The sequence below is a fragment of the Pongo pygmaeus genome, chromosome 4 (assembly GCF_028885625.2).
Source record: "Pongo pygmaeus isolate AG05252 chromosome 4, NHGRI_mPonPyg2-v2.0_pri, whole genome shotgun sequence".
NCBI lineage: Eukaryota > Metazoa > Chordata > Mammalia > Primates > Hominidae > Pongo > Pongo pygmaeus.
The window spans coordinates 174,769,522-174,796,998 of record NC_072377.2 but is presented as its reverse complement, the minus strand read 5'-3'; the positions used below and the strand labels follow the sequence as shown (position 1 = coordinate 174,796,998).

Here is a 27,477-nt window from a genome sequence, read left to right as displayed (position 1 = left end):
AGCTCACATTTATTTTAATGTATAATATTAGAAGTGTTTTGGTCTTTATTTAGAAGTATGGTGATATTTTATAGTGATATTTTAAGTTAGGAACTTAACTCTTGTTTATATCAATTAGCCTATGGCGAAATTGGTTTTGTTATACATCATTTCACTTAAAGTTACTGTTCCCAAGAACCTATAGATGACAATAAGTGAAGACGTACTATGCAGCGTTTTCTTCAATAGACAATATTACCATCTTTCAATGAAGGCAACTGGTCCTTTCACCTTCAAACACCTATCCCAGTGCCAGTTACTGGGAATACAGAGAGAAAACACACACTCTTTACCTGAAGTCAGGAAGCTGGTGTTACTTAAGTACAAGGAAAATCTTAGAGAAGCACGAGAAGGAGGAGAGGCCCCTGAGATCCCGAATACATGGATTCTCAGTGCTTTTGTTTGGCTTATGATGAAACAAATATGAACAGGGAGGAAACCGTCAACCTGCCCAGAAGCTGCCAGCACACAAGGCCCAGAGGTACTTTATTGGATGCCAAATTCTTTTAACTCACCATGAGAAAAGAAGTTGACAACTTTCCCATTCATTTTGGATTTCACTGGGAGAAGATGTGTTAGAATGACTCAGCACACATCCACACACACACACACACACACACACACACACACACACCCCTTTACTGGGTTGGGGGAACCTTAAAACTTACAAATCTAATCAGAGCTGACTCCATCCCTCCTCCATCATAGAGCAGAGTTTACAGCGAGGGGAGGGTGGCAATGACCAGGGCAAACTGGGCTCATGCTGGATGGGAAAGAGCCAAATGCTTCTTAGCACAGTAATGCCAGGGTTGCTAGATCCAAGAGGATCAAGGCCAAAGTCATGGTGGAAGGGGAAATACATGGCCCCCAAATTAGATTAGAAGATGCTGGGTCTGCGAAAAAAATAATGCTCACCTTGGCAAGGTGTGCCTTACTTCTTCGGTGACCCAGAAAGAAAACTGGTTAGAGCTCTCTCTGGGAGGGCAAATGCAATGGGATGAATTCCTGCAGCCTACACTCTCTCTACAGGGCCACAGTCAGTCACCACACCTCCTCCACACCTGGAACCTGAGGGGACTAAGTGGAGAACTGCCTCCCTAGGAACTGGCTGGTGTCTAAGCTGATGCGAGTTGTTCAGGCTTAAGAAGAGAGCAAGGGGAAAGGGAGAGTTCCTCTAGGGATGGGGTGAAGCAGAAGATTTTAAAAAAGGGGCTGCATGGGATGATGCGGGGGTGTGGTGGGGACAGAACAAATGAGAGACAGACAGAGACGGACAGGGAGATGGTTAGACCTGCATAGCTAGAAGCTGGTGGGGCAGAAAGCCTGAACCCGCCTGAACCTCAGCCACCACTTAATCATCTTGTGAGTTCCTCTAGAGCTGGCCCTAGGAAATTATCCCACTGTCCCAGCAATGAGCCAGTGTGAGCCACTGGACACCACCACTAATAGCTCACAATCACAGGCACAGTGATGCCAGAGAGCCAGCAATGGCAGAGGTGTCCCCCAACCACAGGCACCACCATGAGCACAGGCAGTGAAACTGAAGCCCCACCACCCCCTCCCTAAGGCACTGAAGTGTACCCTTTAAGCCAGGGCAGGAGAGGGCCACACTTTCAGTGCTAACAATTGGTAAGTAAATTGGTATGTGGGCAGAAAAAGCTGAACCAGGGGCTCTATCTTAACTCCTCTACTCAGTAGCCTTAGAAGAGCCACTTCCTCTTTCAGGGCCTTTTTTGCCTCCTCTGTAAAGTGGATCGGGGGTGGTGGTAATTCAGGTCAATGTTTGTACTGCATTTGTTTTTTACTTTTTGAGTAGACTTGTTTAAAGAGCAGCTTTAGGTTCACAGCAAAATTGAGTCAAAAGTACACAGTTCCCATATATCCCCTGTCCCCACCCACACGTGGCCTTCCCAGCTATCAACATCCCTCATCAGAGCCAGATCAATTTTTCACGTGATGCTAACTGAAATAAGCCAGGCACAGAAAAACGAATACCACATACTTCTTTAGACTTAGAATTTTTTTGCTCGAAATTTTCTTGGATGTATACACAGATTGGTAGATCAGTAGACTGACAGAGACATAGATACAGTGAGCTATTCTAAGAAGCAGGGAGAAGTGGGCCTGTTTGTTATACACCCAAGGTGAAGCTTCTTCAGGGTTTTTCTCAATTGCTGAATTTGACTATCTCTGGGCAGCTGGTTGCTAACATTCCTTTCGGCTTAAACATTCGATATGCCCAGTGTGCAAATTCTTTAATGCACACACGCATATGCAATCCTTCGTGTAGCTCAAAATGACTCTACCAGGCAAGTAGGGCAGAGCAACTGTTTATCAGTCTCATTTTACAGAGAGGGAAAGTTAGACAGGGCTGAGGTAGCAGGAGCTGCCCCCAAGGTCTTACAGATGTTGCCTTCCTGACTTTTGTGCCTACAATTTTGAAAGGACTGAGTAAAAGAGAGAAGAGTGCAATATGAGCACACTGCTGAGTGTCCTCTCCATCCCAGTTCTTCCAAATCCTCGAGTGCAGCCCAACCAATATTTATGAGAACAAAAATATTACTAGTCACTACTGAACACTGTGGACACAGAGACCATTTAGTGTGGGTATTAGGAGCCTATGGTTAAATCCCAGCTTCCTATATAAATCTCAACTTTAGCACCTGCAAAGAGGTGATCATAACAGCCCTTGTAAGACAGGGTTGATGGGAGGATTCATGAAGGTAATGACATGGTTCTCAGCACAATGCGCCTCTGCGTGTTAGTAAGAACTCCAGAAATAGTAACTGAGGAGCTGGGTTCCCACCATCCAGGAGCACTTGTGGCAGTGGAAGGTGCTGAGTGTTGCTGCACAGAGTAACTCAAACCCTGAACTCTAGGTTACAGTTAGCTTAGGACCACAAACCTCAGAAGAGAATGTGTGCTCATGTATCCCCTTATTCAAGCTTCTCATTTGAGAAATGAGGAAAATGAAGATGGAGGGATGAATTCATTCTTTAAGTTGGAATATACAGGAAACTGCAGAGCTGAGACTCCAGCTCTCCTGACTTCCAGTTGTACCTTCTATGATGCTATCAGATGACTACAAATAATAGTAACACTAGTAACAGTTATTGATAACGAAACTTGGTTTATGAGTCCTTACTAAGGACCAGGCCTCTCTATGCCTCTCACCGGCAACATCGCATTCAATGCTCACGGGAGAATTCCCCCAGTGAGGTCAACCGTCTATGTTGTTTCCCTTTCACAGGTGAAGAATCAGATGCTTCCAGAGGTGAAGTATCCCGGGTAAGGTAGCAAAATCAGGACTTGATCCACTCCCTTATTCTGAACAACTGTCCTGTGTTGTGCCTATACCAGAAATGAGAAGTCTCTCCTCAAATAATTTCCCACTCTTTAGCTGAAGCTGTAATTAGAGTCTCATTTGCCTTTGGATAATTGGCTCCCCTCTCCACTGTGGCGTCTGGTTCCACGTGGGCAGTCTCTCCAGCCTGGATGGTGGCATGCTCAGCAAATCTACTTTGGCTGCCTAGGACTAATGAGGGCTCTCAGTGTGGTCGCATTTAAGTGCTTGGTATTGCAGGGAATGTCCACACACAGACACACCCCCTGCCATCAAGGATAACGGCGGAGTTGTGAAAACATGTCCCTCCCGAATTGGATCATGTTACTCCAACTCCTTAATCAAGGACAACACAGTCTGCTCCATGCTGAGTCTATCACACAGGGAGGAAGCAAAATCCTCTGTGTGTGTGTGTGTGTGTGTGTGTGTGTGCGTGCACGTGCGCATTTGTGTTTGAAAAGGAGTGAGAAGGGAGAGTCAAAACCTGGACAAACACTGGTAAGGTTGGGTGAGTCTCACATCCAATGGTAAATAGTAAGCAAAGAGGACAATGATTTGTCTATTAAGGCTATGAATTACAGGAAGTTTTTCTAGCATACAATGAAATGAACCTAAATGTCCTTAAAGAAGAAAATATTAAAATTGGTTGTATTAGTTCATTCTCATGCTGCTATAAAGAAATACCTGAGACTGGGTAATTTATAAAGGAAAGAGATTTAACTGACTCACAGTTCCGCATTGCTTGGGAGGCCTCAGAAAACTTACAATCATGGCGGAAGGCAAAGGAGAAGCAAGCACCTTTTTCACAGGGCAGCAAGACGAAGTGAGAACGCGTGGCGAGCAAAGGGGGAAGCCTCTTATAAAACTATCAGATCTCATGAGAACAGCATGGGGAAAACTGCCGCCATGATTCAATTATCTTCACCTGGTTCCACCCTTGACATGTGGGGGTTATTATAATTCAAGGTCAGATTTGGTCAGGGGTGCAGAGCCAAGTCATAAAATTGACTATAGCCAGTGTCCTTCAAAGAGTCCTGTGAAGCCCTTAAAAATAGAATGGGAAAATGTTCCTAATAATTTTCAGAAAAGAAATCAGATTACAGAGCATGTAAAACAAGATCCCAATTATATAAAATATATGATACAGGCCAAGTGTGGTGTCTCACACTTGTTATCCCAACACTTTGGGAGGCTGAAGTGGAAGAATCGCTTGAGGCTAGGAATTCAAGACCAGCCTGGGCGATGTAGTGAGACCCTGTCTCTACAAAAAATATTTTGAAATTAGCTAGCCATGGTGATGTGTGCCTGCATTGCTAGCTACTTAGGAGGCTGAGGTGGGAGGATTGCTTGAGCCCAGGAGGTCAAGGTTGCAGTGAGCTATGATCATGCCACTGCACTCTAGACTGGGCAACAGAGTGAGACCATATATATATATGATATGGTTCATATCATATCATATATACGACACAAAAGAGAGGAAGAATAAACAATGGTTTCCTCTAAATCATGAGATCATGGACATTTTATACATTTCCAAATGTCTTACAATCAACTCACGATATTTTGATAGTCCTAACTTTCATAAAGAATAAATGCCATTTTTCCCATCTCTGGGCCAACATCTCCAGAAGCATGCCTAGTAGAGGTCTCGGTGTGGTCCAAGGCCCCCCTTAGCAAGGGAGCATATCAGGCCAGGAGGAATCCCAAGCACTGCTGAGGTTGAGAAGCAGGCGTCTCGCAGCTCAGACACTCCAAGATCTCCCACAGGCTGTCGTCCAGAGAGGGCCTGTGTCACATACACTGGCCTTTCATGTTCAGCTGACATCCTGCCTTCTCCATAAAACTGTCCCCAATGTTCCAATAGCCCTGTTTCCACTGAATTCCACTGAATAGTCATTCTTACAGGGTTATTTATAAACATAATAACTTACAAGTTATCATATTTATAATTCTATAAAACTTTATTATAAAATCTATTTATAATAAATTTATGAAAACCTTATAAATTTAATAAAACTCTATAAACATTATATTTGCACCAGAGACTGCTATTCTGGGTCCATCTGTAGGTTTTGTTTGTCTACTATATCATTTAAAAATAAATCAGCAGGTCTCCACTTGGGAGACTTATCCCAAAAAAATTAAAGAGAGAGAGACTATCAGGCAGCACTGAGTCTGCATATTGACATGGCCCTGCCTCACTGCTGTCCTGTTTACCCATGGCACAGACTCTGCCCCAGTCCTCACTGCCATCCTGTTTACCCATGGCACAGACTCTGCCCCAGTCCTCACCAATCCCTATAGTCTCTCCTCCCAGAGCTGAGTGGCCATTGATTTCTGTCACTCTTGCTTCCTTAGTAGCAAAAACATTTCACTGTATACTTGTCTCTGTCACACATAGGCAGATGGCTGGGAGTGGTGGCTCACGCCTGTAATCCCAACACTTTGGTAGGCTGAGGTGGGCAGATCACCTGAGGTCAGAAGTTCGAGATCAGCTTGGTCAACATGGTGAAACCCTGTCTCTACTAGAAATACAAAAAATTAGCCAGGCATGGTGGCTCATGCCTGTAATCCCAGCTACTCGGGAGGCTGAGGGAAGAGAATTGCTTGAACCTGGGAGGCGGAGGCTGCAATGAGCCAAGATTGTGCCACCACATTCCAGCCTGGGCAACAGAATGAGACTCTGTCTCAAAAGGAAAACAAAACAAAACAAAACAAAAAAACAGTCATGGGGTTATGGATGACTAACCAGATGGCACTGCGTCTTAGCGAGGAAAATGAAAGAAATCAGATTTCTTTGTGAAGTGAAGAAGGTTCCCACATGTTTTAATAGGCAAGTGGAAAATCTGAATTGTAAAAATACAAGTGAAGGTGACATTAGGACTATCTATTCGAAAAGGAATGATTATCTTAGCAAATCTCATAATAACTATGACCCTGCCCCTTCACTCATTTATATTACCTGCCCAGCATGTGTGAGCTCAAATTTAAAGAGATCTTTGGGTAAATCTTTTCTTCTCCAATCGTAAGATCCTGGGGACAGAAATTCTTCTGTTCCAGAAGTCACCCAGCACAGCAGTTCAGGGTGTGCTGGGGAATCAGACAGACCCCAGCTGGAATGGTGTCTCTGCTGTTACTTGGTGTGTAACTACTGGCAAATTTTAAAACCTCCTTAACTGGCAAGTTTTTAAACTTCCTTATCAGTTTCCTCACCTGTTAAATGGGAATAGTGATACCTACATTTTACAGGGATGTCATGATAATTAAATGAGTTAATTATTTTGGGCCTGGCACAAAATAATGGTTAAATAAGTGGTGGCCATACATTACTTATTACTGTATTTTATTAATAGTCCCCACAGTACAGTGCTGCCACAGTTTTAGATTTTTAATAAATATTACTTGAACTGAAATGAATCTGCAGCTAATTTGTAATTCAACTGTATTGTAGTCTTCAGTAAATTTCCTTCTATTCTAAGAAGATGTTGGGGAAAAATAACCTAGCAAAATCAAATTTCAACAGATCAACATAAAAGTCTCAGGACACTTGTATTAGCCCATTTTCACACTGCTGATAAAGACATACCCAAGACTGGGTAATTTATAAAGAAAAAGAGGTTTAATGGACTCACAGTTCTATGTGGCTGGGGAGGTCTCACAATAATGGCAGAAGGCAAAAGGCATGTCTTACATGGTAGCAGGCAAGAGGGAATGAGAACCAAGTGAAAGGGGTTTCCCCTTATAAAACCATCAGATCTTGTGAGACTTATTCACTACCATGAGAACAGTATAAGGGAAACTGCCCCCATGATTCAATTATCTCCCACCAGGTCCCACCCACAACACGTGGGAATTATGGGAGCTCCAATTCAAGATGAGATTTGGGTGGTGACACAGCCAAACCATATAAACATTCTAAAACCCCACCTCAGCATAATGGGAATCATTGATGATTGCAATTTCACAGTAAAAACAAAATTTTGGAGTAAATGCATAACCTTATAAAAATTTATATAAATGCCATCATTATGTATGCTTCCACTAATGCAAAGAATCATTCCAAAACTAGATAAGAATCCTGTGGAATATAGATTGAAAGGTATGAGAACAGAGTGATTTTGTTGTTCTCTATTTTTAATGAGGTAAATTAGATACATACACACACACACACACACACACACACACACACACACGAAGAGTTTATTGAGTTTATTTACATTGCTATTAAAGAAGTGATCTGGAATTTTTTTCTCCCCTGATTAAATTGTAGTTCATAATGCCATTGAAAGCTGCTATTCTAAGTATTTTTGGAAGTTTAAGACAGATTTTTTTCCTTGATTGTATGCCCATTTTTTTTTAACTTCAGTGCACCCTCACCCCCAACAGACACTTTCATAAATCTCTCTTGGACTTGTTCTGCAGCACATTAAATCACTGTCTTCTCTGATTCTGGATCTGAAGGTTTCTCTCTGAGAATGAAGTCTGCAATCCGTCACATCAGAACGGGAAGAGAGGATGTGAGGGAGAACCCCTTCTCAGATCTCCAGAGTGTGGAAGGGACGTTTTGGTGCTGGCTATGGCTTTGTAACACTGCAGTTGAAACGAGCAAAGTGGGCTCCTCACTTGAAGATCTTTGATGCCTCTAAATGCTCTGATGAGAAAAAACTTGTCCTCAAAATCAATGGTACTTTCTTGAAGAAATGAAACACTCCAGCACATGAGGCCATTGTTAAATGGTCATTGTTAAATGACCAGCTGTGAAACCTCGAATGCATCATGTAATTGCCCTCCATTCACTTAAGGTTCTATAAAATGGCCTCATACCTTGCCCCCAGCTCAGGCAGGATGCTGAGACATACTGGGGGAATGCTTCTCAATACTTCTCAACACAATATTGGGAGAATATTTTTCAATGGGAAGAGGAGGGTTTTAAGGCACTAAATGGTATTATGTGAAAAAGATTCAGAATTATTATCACTGTGAAGCAGAGGATGACTTTTTTAAAACATAGATTTTCATTGTTGGTGGAACACTACAAAATCTTGTTCAGTGTCATCATTTACAGTTGCTCTACAGAGGTTAAGGGACGTGCCCAAGATCTCATAACTGTGCACCAAATGAAATAATATACCTAACTGTTTAGCACAGTGCCAGTGCATAACAAGCAGTCAATAAACGTCAGTTGCTGTTGCAACTGCTGATGTTGTTGTTACTATGATTCAGGTCTCCTCACTCCCAGTTCAGTGCTGTTATTATCAAATACAAGAAGAAACACAGGAAGGTAGCTGTATGAGCCCAAGCAATTTCTTACCATAAGGAAAATTATTTCTTTCATAATTGAGAAAGTGCAAGCCGAGGGAAGGTAAGTGCTATGCCTTGGCACATAATTCCCAGGATGCTAATATCACACTGAAGACTAATTCAGGGGCCTGACTGGAGGAGGAGAGGCTACTCCTTTTTCTTAATCCTTCAGCTCTCAGTGAGCGATAACACAGAGAACCTACATGTTGTGGACCAGAGATTGATTCCAGTCTACAGCAACCCTGTCCTCAGCACCAGAGATTGAATCTAGGCTATAGCAACTCAGCCCACAGCCAGTAGGAAAGAGCAATGTCCTGAAAATGCAAAATGACACTGGCATGGAGAAAGGAGAAACTGTCCAGCAGATGAAGCTGGGAAAGAGGTGCGGTCAAATGGGAAAAAAACAAAAATGAAAGACAAAAATCAGATTCTTACTCACACTATATATATAACATAAACTCTGTATATAAAGGATTTATGTATCAAAACTAAAATTATGGAATTCTTAGTAAAAATAATGAACATCTTTCAGACTTCAGGACTGAGAAAGATTTCCTAAGGCACACACAAAAATTTGACTAACAAAATGATTGATTTGATTGTGTTAAAATTAAGAACTTTTGCTCATGAAAATGCATCTTAAATAAAAAGACAAGGTATAAACTGGGAGAAGATATTCACAATACATAAAATCAGCAAAAGATAAGTAGAAAGAATATATTAAATATCCTATAGATCAATAAGAAAAATACAACCAAACTGGTAGAAAGACAAGAGGCCGGGCGCGGTGGCTCACACCTGTAATCTCAGCACTTTCGGAGGCCGAGGCAGAGGGATCACAAGGTCAGGAGTTCAAGACCAGCCTGACCAACACGGTGAAACCTGTCTCTACTAAAAATACAAAAATTAGCCAGGCGTGGTGGCACACACCTGTAATCCCACCTACTCAGGAAGCTGAGGCAGGAGAATCACTTGAACCCAGGAGGCAGAGGTTGCAGTGAGCCGAGATCGCGCCACTGCACTCCACCAGCCTAGGCGACAGAGCGAGACTCCATCTCAAAAAAAAAAAAAAAGAAAAAAGAAAAACAGTCAAAAGACATGAACAGATATAGCAAAGAAACAAAACACAAGTGGCAAAGAAAACAGAAGAAAAGATTTTCAGCATTACTGGTAATCAAGGAAATGCAACTGAAGACAGTGATGATGTAGTCTAAGCCCATTTTAGTGGCAAAGATTAAGAAGTAGGGCAATATCCAGTGTTGAAGAGACTGTGACTACACAGGTCCACTTCAGCATTGCTGGTGGGAGTGTAAATTGGTACAACCACCTTTGGAAAAGAGTGTTCACTGTCTCCTAAAGATTGTGATCCCTTATGGCCAAGCAAATCTACTAGTAGTTCTATCCCCAAAGGAGACTCTTGAACATTCACAACAAGAGACAGGTACAAGAATGTTCTTAGCAGCAGTGCTTACAATAGAAGAAACACTGAAACAACCCAATGCCTGAAATGGAAAGCATGAATGAACAAATTATGGCTTATTCACACAATGGAATTTCCTACAGTCATCAAAACAATGAACTCCAGCAATCAGTAATGTGGATGATTCCTAGTTTAATATTAAGTAAAAAAATAAATTCCTTCAAATTATCAACAGTTCAATACACTTTTCATAAAGTTAAAATAACTAAAACACTAGGAATATATATAAATGCAATACAACTGCATGAAAGGAAAGCAGTGGAATGATTAACAAAAGATTCAAGAGGCTGAGTGCAATGGTTCATGCTTATAATCTCAGTGCTTTGAGAGGCCATGGCAGAAGGATCACTTAAGCCCAGGGGTTTGAGACCAGCCTAGGGAATACAGGGAGACCCTATCTCTACAAAGTTTTTTTTAAAAAAATTCACCAGACGTGGTGGCATGTCCCTGAAGTCCCAGCTACTCAGAAGCTGAAGCAGGAGGATTGCTTGAGTCCAGGAGCTCAGGGTTACAATGAGCTATGACTGTGCCACTGTGCTTCAGCCTGGGTGACAAAGCAAGACCATCTCAAAAAAAAAAAAAAAAAGACTCAAAAATGTTGTTACCTTAGGTGGGGAAAGGCAGTCATGTGGTTACATGTAAGTGATTGTTAACTTCCTAGCTTCTGTTTTGTGTGGTGAGTGCATGGATGCTTCATTTGTTATTAAAAATAACGAATAGAACATTTAAATAAATAAAAGCATGTCTTGTGTGGATCAATAATAAGATGTATTTTGAATTAATGGCCAGGACTGCTCCAGCTCTGTACAACTGAGGTCTGTTCTTTTCCTTTTCTTAAAGGGACATTGGCCATTGAATAATGGTTTTACTACCAAGGTCCACAGACCCGCCTCTGAGAGCTGGTATCAGTAAGACCAGGCACATAAACGTGTATATAGACCAGGAACGTAAATAAAACAAAACTTACAACTTCCCTTATCCTTAAGGAGTTCATTCCATCAGTATAGACAGTCCCATAAACAGAGAATGCTAGAATGATATGTCAAGTGTCATGATGGAAGTTTGTACTCTGCAATAGGGGAGGCATGTCCTTGCCCACACTGCTTTCCTTTCCCTCCTCAGGCTCCGGGAGCTGTGTCTCCCATTTGAGAGAGGTCAAGGGCCACCTGCATCCAAAGCCCCTTGGCAGGCTGATACCATGGACATCCCTGGCCTCCTCCCCAGGTATTCAGAGTCAGAATCTTTGGAGTAGGGTCCAGGATTCTGCAATTTTAGCAGATTCCTCAGGGACATCTAAGCTTTGAAGTTAGATGCATTGTTTTGCCCCCTTTGGGAATCAGGGTAATATCTGCAATGTATTCAACCCTCTACTTTCACATCTTTCCCCATTCATCAGGTACCCTGGCAGCCATTCTCTTTCTACCATCCCAGGGACAGAGATGAGGACAGCCTCCTCAGAAAGGAAGGCGATAAGATGGAGAGGAAGGGTCAGCTGCTCCTTCACCTGGCATTGAGACCCAAAGCCACAAAATGTGTGTGTACCAACATCCCCTCTGGGGCTAAAGTCCCAAAGGGAGTCATTTTAGATAAACTGAGGGAAACGTCAAAACCTGTGCCTTTCTTCCCCTTCCTATTTGAGTTCCTAGGAGGGTGGGGACTGTTTTGAGTCAGAAAGACTGGTTAAATCTAGAGCCACAAGATACCATGTATTGAAATTTTTAAGTTGCCACAGCACAAAGTAGAGACTTAAAAAGAAGATTAAATTAGATTAAAAACAAAAAGAAGCAGCTTCATTTTCTTTGCACAGAGATCATGGTGCAGAAGTTTGCAAACTCGCCGCAATTGTAGCCACATTGCTTCCCCAGGGACTAAGTGCTGAATGGAATTGAGCCGAAATGCCTGAGACATCAGGGAGGACTTACTGCAGGCTTGAGGTCTGCTTTGGTTCTTAAAGGGATGAGTAGGGGTTGCATGTTGAACATGGCTAGGGGTTCAGGTAGGCAATGGGAAGCAGTAGAAGGTATTCCAGGCACTATATGCAATGAACTGAATTTTGCAAGGGCATGTAAGGTACAAAGAGAGATGACAGCCCCACTATGAGGCTAGAGCACATCCTGAGAGAGAGAGGCTTTGTTCTCCTAACTGCCTTTTCCTTCCGAACAGTCTCAGAAGCAGAGCCTCATGTCAACATTCCAAGTCTTCGGCAGCCTGCTAACACCCCAGCTTGCTGCAGGGAAGCTGTGCCCTGAGACGCCACAGGTGACACAGCAACTGCTGGCAGCAAGAGCCTCATCCCTCTCCCAGACAAGGGTCCCAGTGCACACCTGTCAGAGTTCATGTATAGCCTGGCATTTGGAACAGGAGTTGGGAGCGGGGAATGGAAATAAACAAATCCTTCAGGAGGAATGGTGAGGCACTTGTTTTCACATGGAGAAGGAAGCATTACCAAGTCAATACACCACTATTTTCTCCTTTTTAGTCCTCACAAGAATAAAGCATAGTGAGAAAAAGGTGGGTTCTGTTATTCAAATGACTTGCACTCAGAATCAGCTCCAGCACTTACTACCTGTGAGCCGCAGACACAGCGCTCATCAAATATTGCATGTGCATGTGCTTCATTTACATCCCAGATTCTCTGGCGTTAGCACATGCGATGTGTTCTGGCCAACGGACTGTGGGTGGAACTGGAAGAGCACATGTGATGTGTTCTGGCCAATGGACTGTGGGTGGAACTGGCAGGTGTCACTTCCAGGCCAAGGTCATTAAGAGCCACTGTGCTCCTTCCCTCCCTTCTTATCTTTCCTGCTACAGGGAGGCCACACGCACCAGCTGGCACAACTTCAGGAGGGACAAAAGGCATATGACCTTCATCAGACTTTGCACAGGAGAGAAATAAACCCTTCCATTATCAAACCACTGAGATTTGGAGATTAATTTGTAACCCTAGCATCACATAGTCCAAAATATTAATACCCGAATACATTGTGTAATATTTGGTCTCATTGGAATGAAAATTACTTAACTTTCTAGGCCATTAGGTTTTTGTAAAGACTTAATATATATTTATGCTGTATGTAATACCTGATACAGAGCTGGCATTTGATAAATATTAAGTCTCTCCCTTTAAGTTGCTGTTGATGTCATTACTAGTGTTATGGTTAGTACTGTTATACAACAGACAAAATAGATGCATTTTAATAAGCAGCAACTGGGTCTCCGGCACTCTGCTAGTTGTTTTTCATAAGTTATCACATTTCTGTAGCTAAAGAAGCTACAGCTCAGAGAGGTTACTTGTTCAAAGGAACACAGCTAGTATGCAATCAAGCCAGGATCCAAAATAAGGATATCCTGACTCAAAGGTCTCTTATTCTATGACACTCCTATTCACATTTTTCAAATTTTTCAGACATGGAACCCGAGGCTCAGAGATGTTAAATAAGATCACCAAAGTAATAACCACTAGAATAAAATCAAAAATTGACAAGTGGGACCTAATTAAACTAAAGAACAAAAGCAACTATCAACAGAGTAAATGGACGACCTACAGAATAGGGGAAAGTATTTGCAAATGATGCATCTCACAAAGGTCTAATATCCAGAATCTAATGAACTTAAACAAATTAACAAGCAAAAACAACAACCCCATTAAAAAGCGGGCAAAGGACATGAACAGACACTTCTTAAAAGAAGACATACATGCAGCCAACAAGCATATGAAAAAATGCTCAGCATCACTAGTCATTAGAGATATGCAAATCAAAATCACCATGAGATACCATCTCTCACCACTCAAAATGGCTATTATGAAAAAGTCAAAAATTGGCCAAGCGCAGTGGCCCATGCCCGTAATCCCAGCACTTTGGGAGGCTGAGGCAGGCAGATCACCAGAGGCCAGGAGTTTGAGACCAGCCTGGCCAGCATGGTGAAACCCCATCTCTACTAAAATACAAAAGCCAGGCACAGTGGTGCACCTCCCAGCTACTTGGGAGGCTGAGGCAGGAGAATCTCTTGAACCCAGGAGGTGGGGGTCGCAGTGAGCTGAGATCGCACCATTGCACTCCAGCCTGGGCGACAAGAGCAAAACTCAGTCTCAAAAAAAAATAAATAAATAAAAAGTCAAAAATTAACAGATTCTGGTGAGGTTTTGGTGAAAAGGGGATGCATATACCCTGCTGGAGGGAATGTAAATTAGTTCAGCCATCATGGAAAGCAGTTTGGAGATTTCTCAAAGTACTTAAAACAGAACTACCACTCAACCCAGGAGTCCCATTACTGGGTATATATACAAAGGAGGATAAATCATTCCACCACAAAGACATTAACATTCATAAACATATGCCTGTGTATGTTCATCACAGCTTTATTCACAATAGCAAAGACGTGGCATCAACCTAAACACACGTTGATGGTGGACTGGATAAAGACGATGTGGTACGTATACATGATGAAATACTATGCAGCCATAAAAAAAGATTAAAACCACATACTTTTGCAGAGCACTGATGAAGCCAGAGGCCATTATTCTAAGCGAATTAACACAGGAGCAGAAAACCAAATCCCACATGTTCTCACTTATAAGTGAGAGCTAAACATTGAGTCCACATGGATGCAAAGAACGGAACAATAGACACTGGGGCCTACTTGAGGGTAGAGGGTGGGAGGAGGGTGAGGATCAAAAAACTGCCTATTGAGTCTATGCTTATTACCTGGGTGACAAAATTATCTGCACATGAAACCCCTGACATGAAATCAATTCATGTAACAAACCTGCACATGTTCCTCATGAACCTGAAATAAAAGTTGAAAAGAAAAAAAAAGGTAGTAACTGCTAGAGTCAGAGGGTTGTTTATTCCCAGCCCAATGCTGCAATGATATGTTGATTAGAAAACATATAGGCACAATTATTTCCATCCCTCTTTCCCCCAACCGTTGTCCAGCCCCTTGTACACTGTGAATGGAGGACCCAGCATCTCCAGATACTGTGGGCAACAGATGAGAGAGAAGAAGGCAGCTATGCTTTAATGAAAGGGAAACTGGATGCTTTGCTCAAAGAACAGCTTCTCAATAAAGTTCCCAGTGAAAAAACCCACCAGCTGAAAATAAACATTGAAAGAGCTTCCAAATCTCTGTCAGGTGTCTGTCTCTCTCTCTCCCTCCCTCTCTCTCTCCCTCCCTCTCTTCCTCCCTCCCTCTCTTCCTCCCTCCCTCCCTCCCTCTCTCTCTCTCTCTCTTTCTGTCAATCTCTCTCTGTGTTTGTTTTGGAAATTTGAAGAGAAATCTCTAGCAATGTGGATCCTAAAGCAGTTTACACTGAACCAGATGGTGCCTCTGATTAGCATCAGACTAAAAAGACACATTTCTTGGAGATGAGGTTCTCGTAGGGACAAATCTGTTTCAAAGGCACAGAGGGTTTGCTTTTCTTCTAGACTCCCCTTGGAGCTTTCTCCAGGCATATCTGTGCATCCTTTCTCCTGTCATCACCACCAGGCAGGTCTGAGCTTGTGTTATAGAAGACAGCAAATTAGTGTTTGTAAGTTTCTCAGTTCTCCTCTCACTGAAGCCTGAAGTCATCCACACGGAGCAAGACATTCCATGTGGGAACCTGGCTGGTGCTGACTCCTTACTCCTGCAGTTCCCAGGCTAACTAGCCACATGTGCCACTGATGCACCAGCAACCCAAGGAGACTCATTCTGTGACTATTCCCACTTTACAGATGCAGAAATTAAGACTTGCAAGGATTAAGTAATTTACTCAATATCACAGGTCAAATCAAAGTTGAGGCGAATTGCCTCCATAAAGAAAACAAAGAAAAAAACTGTGTGTGTGGTGCATGTATGTGTGTGTGTGTGTGTGTGTGTGTGTGTGTGTGTTAAAAGAGCCCTGAGGGGTAAATCATCAGAGAGGATGGCTGTCAAGTGTCCAAAACTATGTAACTATGTTGGAGCCTGTAGTAACACCAACAATGAAGTGAGAAATCGCAAACGTTTCACCTTGACCCCTACTTCTTCTAGGCATACGTAACATGGCCCCTTTACAAAAACACTCTAGGGAAATAAAAATTGAAAACAACAATAACAAAAAAAACACATTCAAAGTCAGAATGGAAAGCATGTACCAACCAAGGCCCTTTTATTCATTAGGTCCTGTGTTTCTCAGACCCTGAGGAAAACCATGTAGCTTAGGGTTATTTGCAACTATCAAACATTAAGGGACTCCCTTATTGCAAGGAATTTAAAGGTCAGCACGGAAATTGGGATCAACAAGAAAAATAACCACAACACCAATAATAACAATTACTGCTTAGTATGAGACATTATGCTGAGCCCAGCGCTGTGTCAAGTACTTTAAATGTGTCATCCATCTCATTAGCCCACATGATCACCCTCTAAGACAGATGTTATTGTTCTTATTCCCATTTTACAGATGAGCTTACTGAGAATCAGAGAGGTTTAGAAAATTACCCATAGTCACATAGTCATGTAAAAAGCTGCACCAGGAATTAAACTCAGGTCTAGTGTGACCCAAGAAGCACCGTCCTTAACCAGTAAACCCTTCACCTTCTCCATAGGATCCTCCTGATGACAGGCCAATAGGGTAGTCTGCCAAAATCTCAGAAAGTGCTTAAAAGCCTTCTTGTCCCTCCGCTTAATGTCAATACAAATGTTCAAGACTGTGAGTACAAGCAACTGTCACTGAAAATACTCCAGGCAATTTGCACATCTGGCAGTTAAATGAGTGCAGGCTCAAAGCAAATCACGTCCCCAGGCACAGGACACTACACAGGGAGAATAACAGGAGGAATTTCATTACTGCTTAAACTTGGCCAGAGGAATCACACTCACCTTATTTAAGGGTATAAAGAGAGACGCTCACCCAAGGGCAATGGACACCTAGTAAGCATAATGAATTCAGGTTTTATTCATTGGGAACTTGAGGATTTAAGAAAGGGGATGAGCTGAAGTTTCCCTTTGGGACTATTTTGGTAAGAGGGCTCACTTAGCAAATAGATGGTGGGAGAGGAGTTACCTTTCAGCTGTGAATAAGGTCATACGACTTTCACATGTGAGCCGAGCGTGGCTACACTAATTACACTTTGCCTCCTCTTTGAAATGGGTCCCCAAAGGACACTTTGTCTACCTCTAGTCTCTGTATGTATTTAAAGGTAAGAATTTTGCTTTCTTTTTTAACTGTGTACAACGCCAGAGCTGGCCTTCTGTCAGTTAATATTAATCAGAGGGTTTTTACTGAATCTGAAACCCAGACACACAGCAGGACTGAGAAGCAGCAGCTGTCCATCCTGCCCTGCCATGATGCCAACCCTCAAAGGCCGCCTCCCAGCCCTGGAGATGTGGCTGCAGTAAAGGAATTACTCCGACTTCCAAGAGGCTGGAATTGACACCACATGCCGAGCCCAGGCCCATGCTAGCACTCCATCTGGCCTCGATGCCAAGCCGGGCCCCTGACAATGACAGCAGTTCTGAACAATGAAGAAGAGCCAAGTAGCCCACTCCCTGTTTCCTGTGCCACACCATATGTGTAGCTAGAGTCCTCCTGGTCATGTCCCTAGGATGGGACTCAATTTGTCTCTGCAGTGGCACCACCTGAAATCCTGAGAGGGGCTTCCAGGGCAGGAGGGGGCAGACATATTTCAACGCTTTTGGGGTGAGGGCAATTTATTTGGAGGTGGAAATCAGAACTTTAAAACCATGGAAGTCTCACTTTAAAAAGGCACAGTAACACAAGAAGTGCAACAAGACTTACCAGAATTAGTCTCCGTAATCTCACAAAAACCACCTGGCTCAAACGAACTACATATTTATTGGATTATTCTGTTGTCACACATCTGTCTAAAGGGTCAGGAAACCACACATATAAATATTAAAATCACAAGAATATTTTCATCTTCACACCCTCCTCCTACCCTTAACTCTGGGGAGAGGGTACAGACAGCAATTCTGGATGCACCATGTTAACCAGGCATTGGAAAAAAACATCTTTACAGTGAAGTGGTTCCTGAATATTTCTGTGATTACCAGGCAATTTGCATAAATATTCAGGCTTCACTCCCTGAATAAATTCCAGTTGGGTGATGGCTGATCCTCTGAATTCTAAGACCTTTTGTTTCTTGCACAGTTTGCTTCGCATTTTATTATTGACACCAGTGTGGATAGAGAAATTGAAAATTGGAGAGGTTGGGTCTTAGGATACAGAAAAAAGTACTGACCCTGAAAAGTCATTTCTTCACCCTTACAGATAGGAGTGAAGGAATGCAGTTTCTGAACAGGTCATTCTTTTACATGGAGCAAAAGGCATGATCCATTTTGAAAATCTAGGCATGCAGAGCATTCCTAGAGATGAGGTAGAGGATGAATATGAGCTTTCGAATCCTGCCTGATCAAATCTGGAGGAGCTATCGACATCTAGTTGACTGACCTTGAAAACAGAGAACTCTAAGTCTTCTGCCAGTAGGGCCCAGTGGTGACCAGTTTAGGGTAAGCAGAAGCTCTGATCATAATTTCTGTGCAAATCCACTGTCATTCCATGATCTCCCAAAAATATATACCATTAAGTGAAGAAAGGCAAAGTGCAGAACAGTTACATACCATGCTATCATTTGCATGATAATAATAAAGAGTATGTAGCATATACGTAATTGATTCCACATCCACAGATTGTGCCTAGAAGCAAACACAAGAAACTGGATATGCCTTTTGCCACTGGAGAAGGGACTGGGAGTAGCCATGCACAGGGTCTGGAGGGACCCTTTCCACATGGTACCCTTTCATACCTTTGCATTTTCATCCATGTAAATGCGTTACCTTTTCCAAAATAATTTACATTTTTCTAAAAACTTTAAAAAATGTTAATTCCTACTCAGTTAGACTTTTCGAGCTAGGTCTCAGAAATTAGCATTTTAATAAGCTCTCTAGTTTATTCTTACACACTCAAAATTTTGAGAACTTCCCCATGAAAGGCTCTTTCTACTAAAAGAAACTTTATCCATTTCCCTTTGAGTTAAAGACAGCAATAATGAACCATACAGGGGGAAAAAAAAACCTCATTAAACTTTCTCAAGAGAAATAAACAATGCAACCTCAGCTTTCCTGAAATCAATTTAGATTCTGATATCTAAGTTGTCAGCTAGTTTCTACTTTTTGCATTTATGCAGACCAAGGGAGTTGTGAGAAAAGAGATGTTATAGTCACTGGACAGGTTGCCCTCTCCTGCCAAGCTTCCCCAAAATGATGTGGGGTTTATTGGCCCCTTACCCTACCCCAGCAAGGGTGCTGTGTACTCACCTTGCTTTTTAAAGAGGTTGCTCTGGACTATCTCATTCATAGACTGTACTTTCTGCTTCTGGAGTTTCACAGGAGGGATGCAGGTGTAGAACTCATACAGGAGTTGGCTGAGGGCAGGAAAAATAGGAGCTGGTAGAGCAAGGTAGACCAATGTCTCCCACCTCATAGCACTTACAGTCCATCCCTGGACCTCTAGCTCTGGGAAACCCCCAAGTCCTGGCAGAGCATGAGGTGCAAGGTAAGCCTTCAGTAAAAATGTACAAGTTGTTCTTGGTATAGAATATTAGTAGCATTAAAAGAGACATAAAAATCTGAAAATACCCATAGCCCTGAGCAGTTACTGTGTACCAAGCACACACTTTGCATTTTGCATTCATTATGCCATGTAGACTTCATAACTCTACAAGCTATATACAATACTTATCCCAATTTTATAAGTTAGAAAGCTCAGGTTTAGAAAGGCTAACTTTTCTAAGGTTATGCAGCTAGGAAGTTAAAGAAACAAGAGTTCAAAACAAGGTTCTGACTTCATTACCACACCATTTTACTTACAAATATTTTATGCTTGGTAATGCTTTATGATAAGTCTTAAAATCAAAAAGGTCTCTAATTTTTTTTTTAAACTATGAAAAATTGTGGATTAGAACCAGTTTGGGACATCAAAAGGGAGACAGCTCTTCCCAAATAGGGTGAGAATCAAAACACCCTGAAACAAAATTATAATCCTTGTCAGCTTTCCAAAATAAACTTATTGTATTCATTCATTCATTCTTTCAAGGACTTATTAAACATCTACTTAATATGAGACAGGCAAAGCGCAGAGAAACAGGGATATAATGGGAACAGACTGGGTCCCATTTGGCATGGAACTTACATTCTAATAGAGGTCGTCAAATGACACAGAAGCAAACAAATCAATACACAGTGATGTATGCAGTGGAGGAAATAAATAGGGAGCTGTGTCAGAGAATAATGGCACAGGGGCTGGGGGAGAAATTTAATTTATTTACAATATCCAGCAGTGGCTTTTCCAAAAAGATAACGTTTAGCCTGAGGGTCTGAAGGATGAGAAGGAGCTAGCAAAAATCTTCCATATGAACAGAAAAAGGACATCCATGAAAAAACTGGTGACATCTGAATAAAGTCCAGAGTGCAGTTAAGAGAACTGTATCCATGTTAATTTCTCAGTTTTTATAAATGTGCCATAGTTATTTAAATGTTAACATTAGGGGAAGGTGGGTGAAGGGCATATGATAACTCTCGGTATGTAATCTTTGCAACTCTTTTCCAAATCTATAAGTATGTAAATATAAAAAGTCTTTAAAGTCTGTTATCTGTAAACTACAATAAATTTTTTAAAAAGAAAAAGGTATATCTGATTGAAATGCCTCTATTCCAACAGCATAATCACATTAAAATAACGTGTTCATCTATGAGCTGAACGCAGTTAAGAAGTAGAAGGCAAAAGGGAGCTGTCTCCATTATCTCTTAGGTATGCTTAGGCTGTTCTCCATTTCCAACTGTGGGGTCTACAGGGCAAAGAGTGGAACCCAAAATAACCTTCAGATCCAGGTGAAATGGAAACATTTATCTCAAATATCAATTTTTTTAACCTATATGATTAATTTTCATATCATCAAAGAGGGATGCTTATTACACAGTTGGTTTTCACCAAAGTCTGGCACAAGAAACCAAAAGGTAAAAATACCACACTGGAAACCCTGAAAACGTCCCCTGCCACAGGTCTTCCCCATCCCCAAGCTGAGAGCCCAGCTGGAGCTCCCCATAAGAGCCCTCCTCCCACTCTGAATCCGTGGCTTGCCAGCAGAGCCCGAGAAAGTACAACATAAGCTCTCACCTGAGTAACTTCGCATCAAAGACCGTTTCTACATCATGCAGGACAGATGGGATGTATTTCAAAGCCGCCACCTAGGTGGAATATAAAACACATGTGAGTGATCCTCACATCAACAAGTCTGTGCTGGCAAAGAGGGTACTTCGCAGCATGACACAGATCAGAGGAGAATGATCCTGCATCCTGGACATTACAATATCGATGGAAGCCTCTGTACGGACATCAAAACATAAGCACGGACTTCTTTGTATACAAAAGTGAAGTCACAACTCCTGTCTTCAAGGAGGCAATAACATAGACTAGAATGACCACAGACCTTGTAGTTCTATAGATCTGCAAATTCTGTTTCCACACCCCCATGAGGCTTTGGACAAAACACTTAACCTCTCAGACATTTACATATCTGTGAAATAGTTACATGTATTCTGAAGGATTGCGAAGATTAAAAATAATATATGTGAGGCATCCAACAGAGCACCAGGCCTATTTTAGTGCTCAATCAATGGTGACTTATATTATTAATGGAAGATGGTGTACTTGAATTGCTTTGCTGGTGACAAGTTATTCATATTTCCTCTCCCTGGCCACTTTGTGAATAATAGTGGGTATGTTTTGGTCCACTAGCTGGGTTGGGAAAGCTGAGCATTGTAGTGGATTGCTTCCTCTCTTCAAGTAACTGATGCATCCAGAGATAGGAGCCACACTCATCCCCTGCATAGCAATACCACTTGCTAAGCAGCAGGGCAGACTATAGTTTCAGTAGAAAGAACCGTAAGTCACATGAATGGAAAATAATGTTTAAGGATCTAATGGAAGTATGCATTTTTTATTTATTTTACTGTATATTTTAGGTGTTCTGTTATTAACATGTATCACCCTTTAACAATCACACTGAAGTAAAAAATCGTGAAAATTACTTTCCTAAAGAAAATCTTTCTCCTAGCCATATACAACTGAGATTCTTACTTAACATAAATAATGATTATGATTATTCTCTAAGAATTTACAACAGGGCAGACGCCGTACCAAAGACTGCTAATAGATTATCTTATTAGTTACAACCCTGCAAGGGAAATATTATTTTCATAAATAAGGAATCTCTGGTGCATCACAATTAAATAACTAGCCTGGGGTTGAAAAGTTAGCAAGTGGAGAGCCAGGATTCAAATTCAGGCAGGCTGTACTTAGAGCCATTTCTTGTAACCCTTAAGCTACATGGCCACCTTACTCAAATAGCAACTCTCTCTCTCTCTATGCCTTCATCCCTTTTTTTTCTTGTTTATAATTTTTAAATTTTAAAAAGTCAATACTATATGTTTGATGTAAAAACATTCATACCAGATAAGGCATTAGGGTGAAAATTGTTTCCAAAGTCCTATATCGCATCCTCCTCTGGGTCCCAAACTCTCCTCCCCAGAGAGGGGAGGACCACTGTTAGTTAACATTGCGATGAATTTCCTTCCAGACTGCTTTCTATGCATGAACCTACATGTGCATGTGTGCGTATGTAAATATACATGTCTGCAACTTGCTTTTTGTAGTTAACTGCACACCAGTGGCATCCTGCCTTCTCATAGAGTGGATTCTTTTCATTTCTAACCACTGCCCAGCACTGCTCAAATGGGTACATTATACCTTCTTCAACCCACCCCTGATAATAGGCTCCATGCTATTGTCAATTTTTATTATAAATATGTGGTAAAAAAATACATTTGTATATCTATAAAGATCCTTGTAGGATAGATTGTTCAAAGAAGAATTAGTGCATGAAAACATATAGACATATACATTTTAGGAGAGATTGTCAATTACCTTAGAAGATACAGTAACCAATTTCCTTTAACTAACTGATCATTTCCCCATAACCTTGTTACCATTGGACATACAATCTTGTACATTTTTGTTGATCTGATGTGTAATTTGCAACTCTTTGGTTGCTAGTATGGTTGGGCATCTTTTCCATATTTATTGAACATCTATATTTACTAAATTGCATATTCATATCCTTTTTCTATTCTTATTTGGGGTTTTTTTTATTAGTTTATAAAATTTTTCATGCAACATTAATATTAACCCTTTTACAGTAACATATTTTACAAGAATTTTCTCCCTCTTATCCTGTTGTTCCACTGCATAGAAAGATTTTAATTTGCAGGCTGTCATATTTGTCAGATTTTTTCTTTATGATTATTGGATTTTGTATCTAGATATTCTTTATTCTTTTAAATGTAGATTATAAGATAAAACAACATTCCAAAGCCATTGTCTCTGAAACTATGTTCTATTGGAACCTCTCGTCCCATAGGGTGGTGCTAGGTATTCTGTAGGGGAAAAGGGTTTACAATAAAAAAATTTTGGAAAGCATTGGTTTAAGCAAAGATAAACCAGTGAGTTTTTTTTTAGCTATAGAACTTTTCATAATTTTAATATGCTAAGGAGCATTATGACATTCCTCCAGGCAGTCACAGTATCTAGTACATTCCAACCTAGCTGGTAAAGGACCATCTTTATCAGGAAACATCAAGCAGATGTAGCAAAATCAGATGACTGCAGGGCTAGACGAGCAACAGAAAGAAGTGATATGGAATGAGGACAGGGCAGTGGGAAGTGATAAGGTGTGTGGATTCCATTCTCTGCCTAAAGACTCAGTTATTCCTATTCAATTGTTTTAACACTTTGATTTAACGCTTTGATTTGCTACACAAATCAAACACAAATGCAGGCTGCATTTCTCCCAGAGGCTACTAATTTACAACCTCTGAAGTCTAAAAGGATACCATATACTGAGGTTTGTGCCCTGAAAAAAGGCTAGTCCAAGCATTTCATTTTTTTTTTTTTTTTTTGAGACAGAGTTTCTCTCTTGTTGCCCAGGCTAGAGTGCAATGGGGTGATCTCAGCTCACTGCAACCTCCGCCTCCCAGGTTCAAGCGATTCTCCTGCCTCACCCTCCTGAGTAGCTGGGATTACAGGCATGTGCCACCACGTCCAGCTAATTTTGTATTTTTAGTTGAGATGAGGTTTCACCATGTTGGTCAGACTGGTCTTGAACTCCTGACGTCAAGTGATCCACCCGTCTTGACCTCCCAAAGTGCTGGGTTTACAGGCATGAGCCACCATTCCGGGCCTGGTGCAAGCACTTCTAGCAAACTGTTTCTTCATCCACTCTTAGGCCAAAGAACATACAGCCCACAGGGCCCTGAGCTCTCCACCCAGCACTGCATGAGCCTAGGCTCATTTCTTCACTCCTTGAGCCTCAGCCTCTTCATGATGGTGTGTGCTGAGTCTCTTCCCATCTCATTACTCAAGCACTGGCCATCAATCCCCACACCCGGACAGATTATAACGTGTACTCATCATAATTAAGACCAAAGTGAGAAACACGCACAGAAACAAACCCCTGTGGGGAAAGGCAGGACTTCAGTGTCTGCTGCGGGCTGCTGGCTTTCAAGAGCTGCATGTCATTCCAGGACTTTGGAGGGACACTATGGAACCGCAGTTTTCAGGAGTCTCCACAGCACACACACTTACAAGCTTTAGCTATTAGCAGGGAGCTGCACAGGCTGCAGGAGAGGCTGCTCAGAAGAAGCCCATCTTCCCAGCCTCCCACTCCGGGCAGGCAATACAGTCAAATGAAGCAAGTAGTTGTCACCTGAGTCTCAGAGGGTTTTAGCAACATGACAGGGGAGTATTAAATTTGCATCTAGTCCAGGCGGCCTCACAGAGAAGTGGTAGGTCTGTGGTTCTTTTTCCCAATGGGGACAGCCCATCTCTGCCTCCTGAAGTTTGCCAAGACTGTTGTCACGGTCAGCACTGGTCAGAGGACTTCTGTCTATGGTCTTGCCCTGACGCACCAGGGCAGGTGACAACAGGCAAGTTCAGGAGGTGCCAGCATCAAACGCTCCCAGAAGGCAGAGCACCTCAACCATCAGACCTATGGGAGACTCCATTTGTTACATGTTTCTATCCTGAGAACTGAGTTTTACTCTCCTATTATTATTATTGTTTTTAACTTATTTATTTATTTATTTTGAGACAGAGTCTCGCTCTGTCACCCAGGATGGAGTGCAATGGCACAGTCTCTGCTCACTGCAACCTCCACCTCCCGGGTTCAAGGGATTCTCCTGCCTCAACCTCCTGAGTAGCTGGGATTATAGGCACCCGCCACCACGCCCGGCTAATTTTTTGTATTTTTAGTACAGACAGGGTTTCACCATGTTGGCCAGTCTGGGTTCGAACTCCTGACCTCAGGTGATCCACCCGCCTCAGCCTCCCAAAGTGCTGGGATTACAGGCTGGAGCCACCATGTCCAGCCATTCTATTATTTTTACTCTCATTATTACTACCATTCTTCATAAAATAATATTGTATCATTATTACTTTCATTCCATAGTCTATATTCCTATATTGTGTATAATACTTAAAACACACATACATATATATACATATACACATAAACATACATGTGATGCATATATACACATACTCATATAATACGATTATGAATTATAGGGTTTTTAAATGGGAATCATAGCTGGGCATGGTGGCTCATGCCTATAATCCCAGCACTTCAGGAGGCCGAGGGATTGATCACTTGAGCCCAGGGGTTCAAGACCAGCCTAAGCAACATGGCAAGACCTCATCTCTACAAAATATATATATATATATAAAAAAAAAACCCAGGCATGGTGGCACAGGCCTGTGGTCCCAGCTACTCAGGAGGCTGAGGCAAGAGGATCACTTCAGCCCAGGAGCTAGAGGCTACAGTGTGCTGTGTTTTGCCACTGCACTCCAGCCAGGGTGACAGACAGAAACACTGTCTCAAAATTAAATAAATAAATAATAAATAAAATAGGAACCATTATTGGAAACTGTGTACATGCCAAATACTTTACATGCATGATCTCATTTAATTCTTTCAACTATTCTATGAGTGGAAATTGTTAAACCCATTTTACCAATGTGAAAACTATGGCATGGAGAAGAGGTTAAATAACTTGCCAGAAGCCATGTAGCTAATGAGTAGCAAAGCAAGGATGTGTACCCAGCTCTGTCCAGCTGGCTGTTACCCAGTACGTCCACTACTGCCTGTCCCACTATAGGAAAGGCATTCTATCTCGGCAAGTGGGGAGGATTCAGCAGGGGCGAGAAGGCTAATTTGGAGGAGGAAGTGGAAAAAGAGCTTCCCCCACCCTTTGTAAGAATAGTTTTTGAAAATAAAATGCAGTTCTTCTGACATTCCTTAAGTTAAGGATCCTCGTTACCATATCTATAGGGGGTTGCAAGAATGGCCAACAGGAAAATGCTGTCTCACTAATTAGGTGATCATGTGACACTGAGTGAATTTCCTAGATTAAGGGTCCACTCTGAACCCCTCTGCCAAAGGCCAGGTACATCCCTCAAGAAGAGAATCAAACCCAAAGCAATCAAGAGTGGTTTTACTGTCCCAGAGGTAAATCAAGGGAGGACACTTGAGATCACTGCTATCTAGATGGACTTCACCAGAATTAGAAAACAGCAAGTGTTTAAACGTAACAACAAAAATCAAAACCAGACTGGCATGCCTCCAAACTCAAAGGGACTTGTCTGCTGAGTGCTCTCAGGCTTTCCCGTTCTCTCTCTCACTCTTTCTCTCTCTCTCTCCTCCCATTCTCTCTCTTTCAAACAGAGTGACCAGTGTTGGTGCCAGTACACACAGACTTCTGGCCAAAACGAACATGTCTTGAAATGATACACAGTTACGCAAGAATGCTACCAGAGAGCCTCCTCATTCAAGAGCCACAGGCATTCGAAACAAGTACTATTCCCATCAATTTTTAATCCTTTTATTTTAGCCAAGCAGTGGATGATCGAGGTCCATGGAAACTGGAAAAACGATGTCGCAGGAATTCCCCATAGCATGACCATAAGAAGGCAGTTTGCTTTGAGATGCTGAGTTGTCCCCGAAGAAAATAAATGCAGCTCTCTCAGGACATTCAGCCTCATCACTAATCTCTCAGGCAAAGTGAAGGGAAAGGAACCAACATGTTCCAGAATATGTGTGTTTCCATCCTTTCTGTAACTCAACTTTGTGGGGTCCCCTGAGTCTTAGCCACCTGGCGTTTTGCCAGAAGACTTGAGTCTTAATGAAATTATGCTATTGTTTGGTGGTGATTAAGAACT

General features: G+C 41.9%; 1 protein-coding gene and 1 long non-coding RNA gene across 3 annotated transcripts in view; one reads left to right on the top strand and one right to left on the bottom strand.

The window, feature by feature from the left end:
- DOCK2 (dedicator of cytokinesis 2) overlaps nucleotides 1–27,477 on the bottom strand; it is a 442,257-nt gene that overhangs the window by 298,769 nt on the left and 116,011 nt on the right. For both annotated transcript variants that reach the window (XM_054487363.1, XM_054487364.2), the window contains exons 24-25: nucleotides 21,322–21,392; nucleotides 19,464–19,570 (exon numbers count right to left, since the gene is read on the bottom strand). In XM_054487363.1, coding sequence (XP_054343338.1) covers nucleotides 19,464–19,570; nucleotides 21,322–21,392 — 178 coding nt within the window. The remainder of the gene's footprint in view (nucleotides 1–19,463; nucleotides 19,571–21,321; nucleotides 21,393–27,477) is intronic.
- LOC129036366 (uncharacterized) lies at nucleotides 1,551–13,073 on the top strand. Its single transcript, XR_008502531.1, has 5 exons — nucleotides 1,551–1,668; nucleotides 11,286–11,387; nucleotides 11,560–11,695; nucleotides 12,327–12,674; nucleotides 12,975–13,073. It is a non-coding gene; the product is annotated as an uncharacterized LOC129036366 (long non-coding RNA).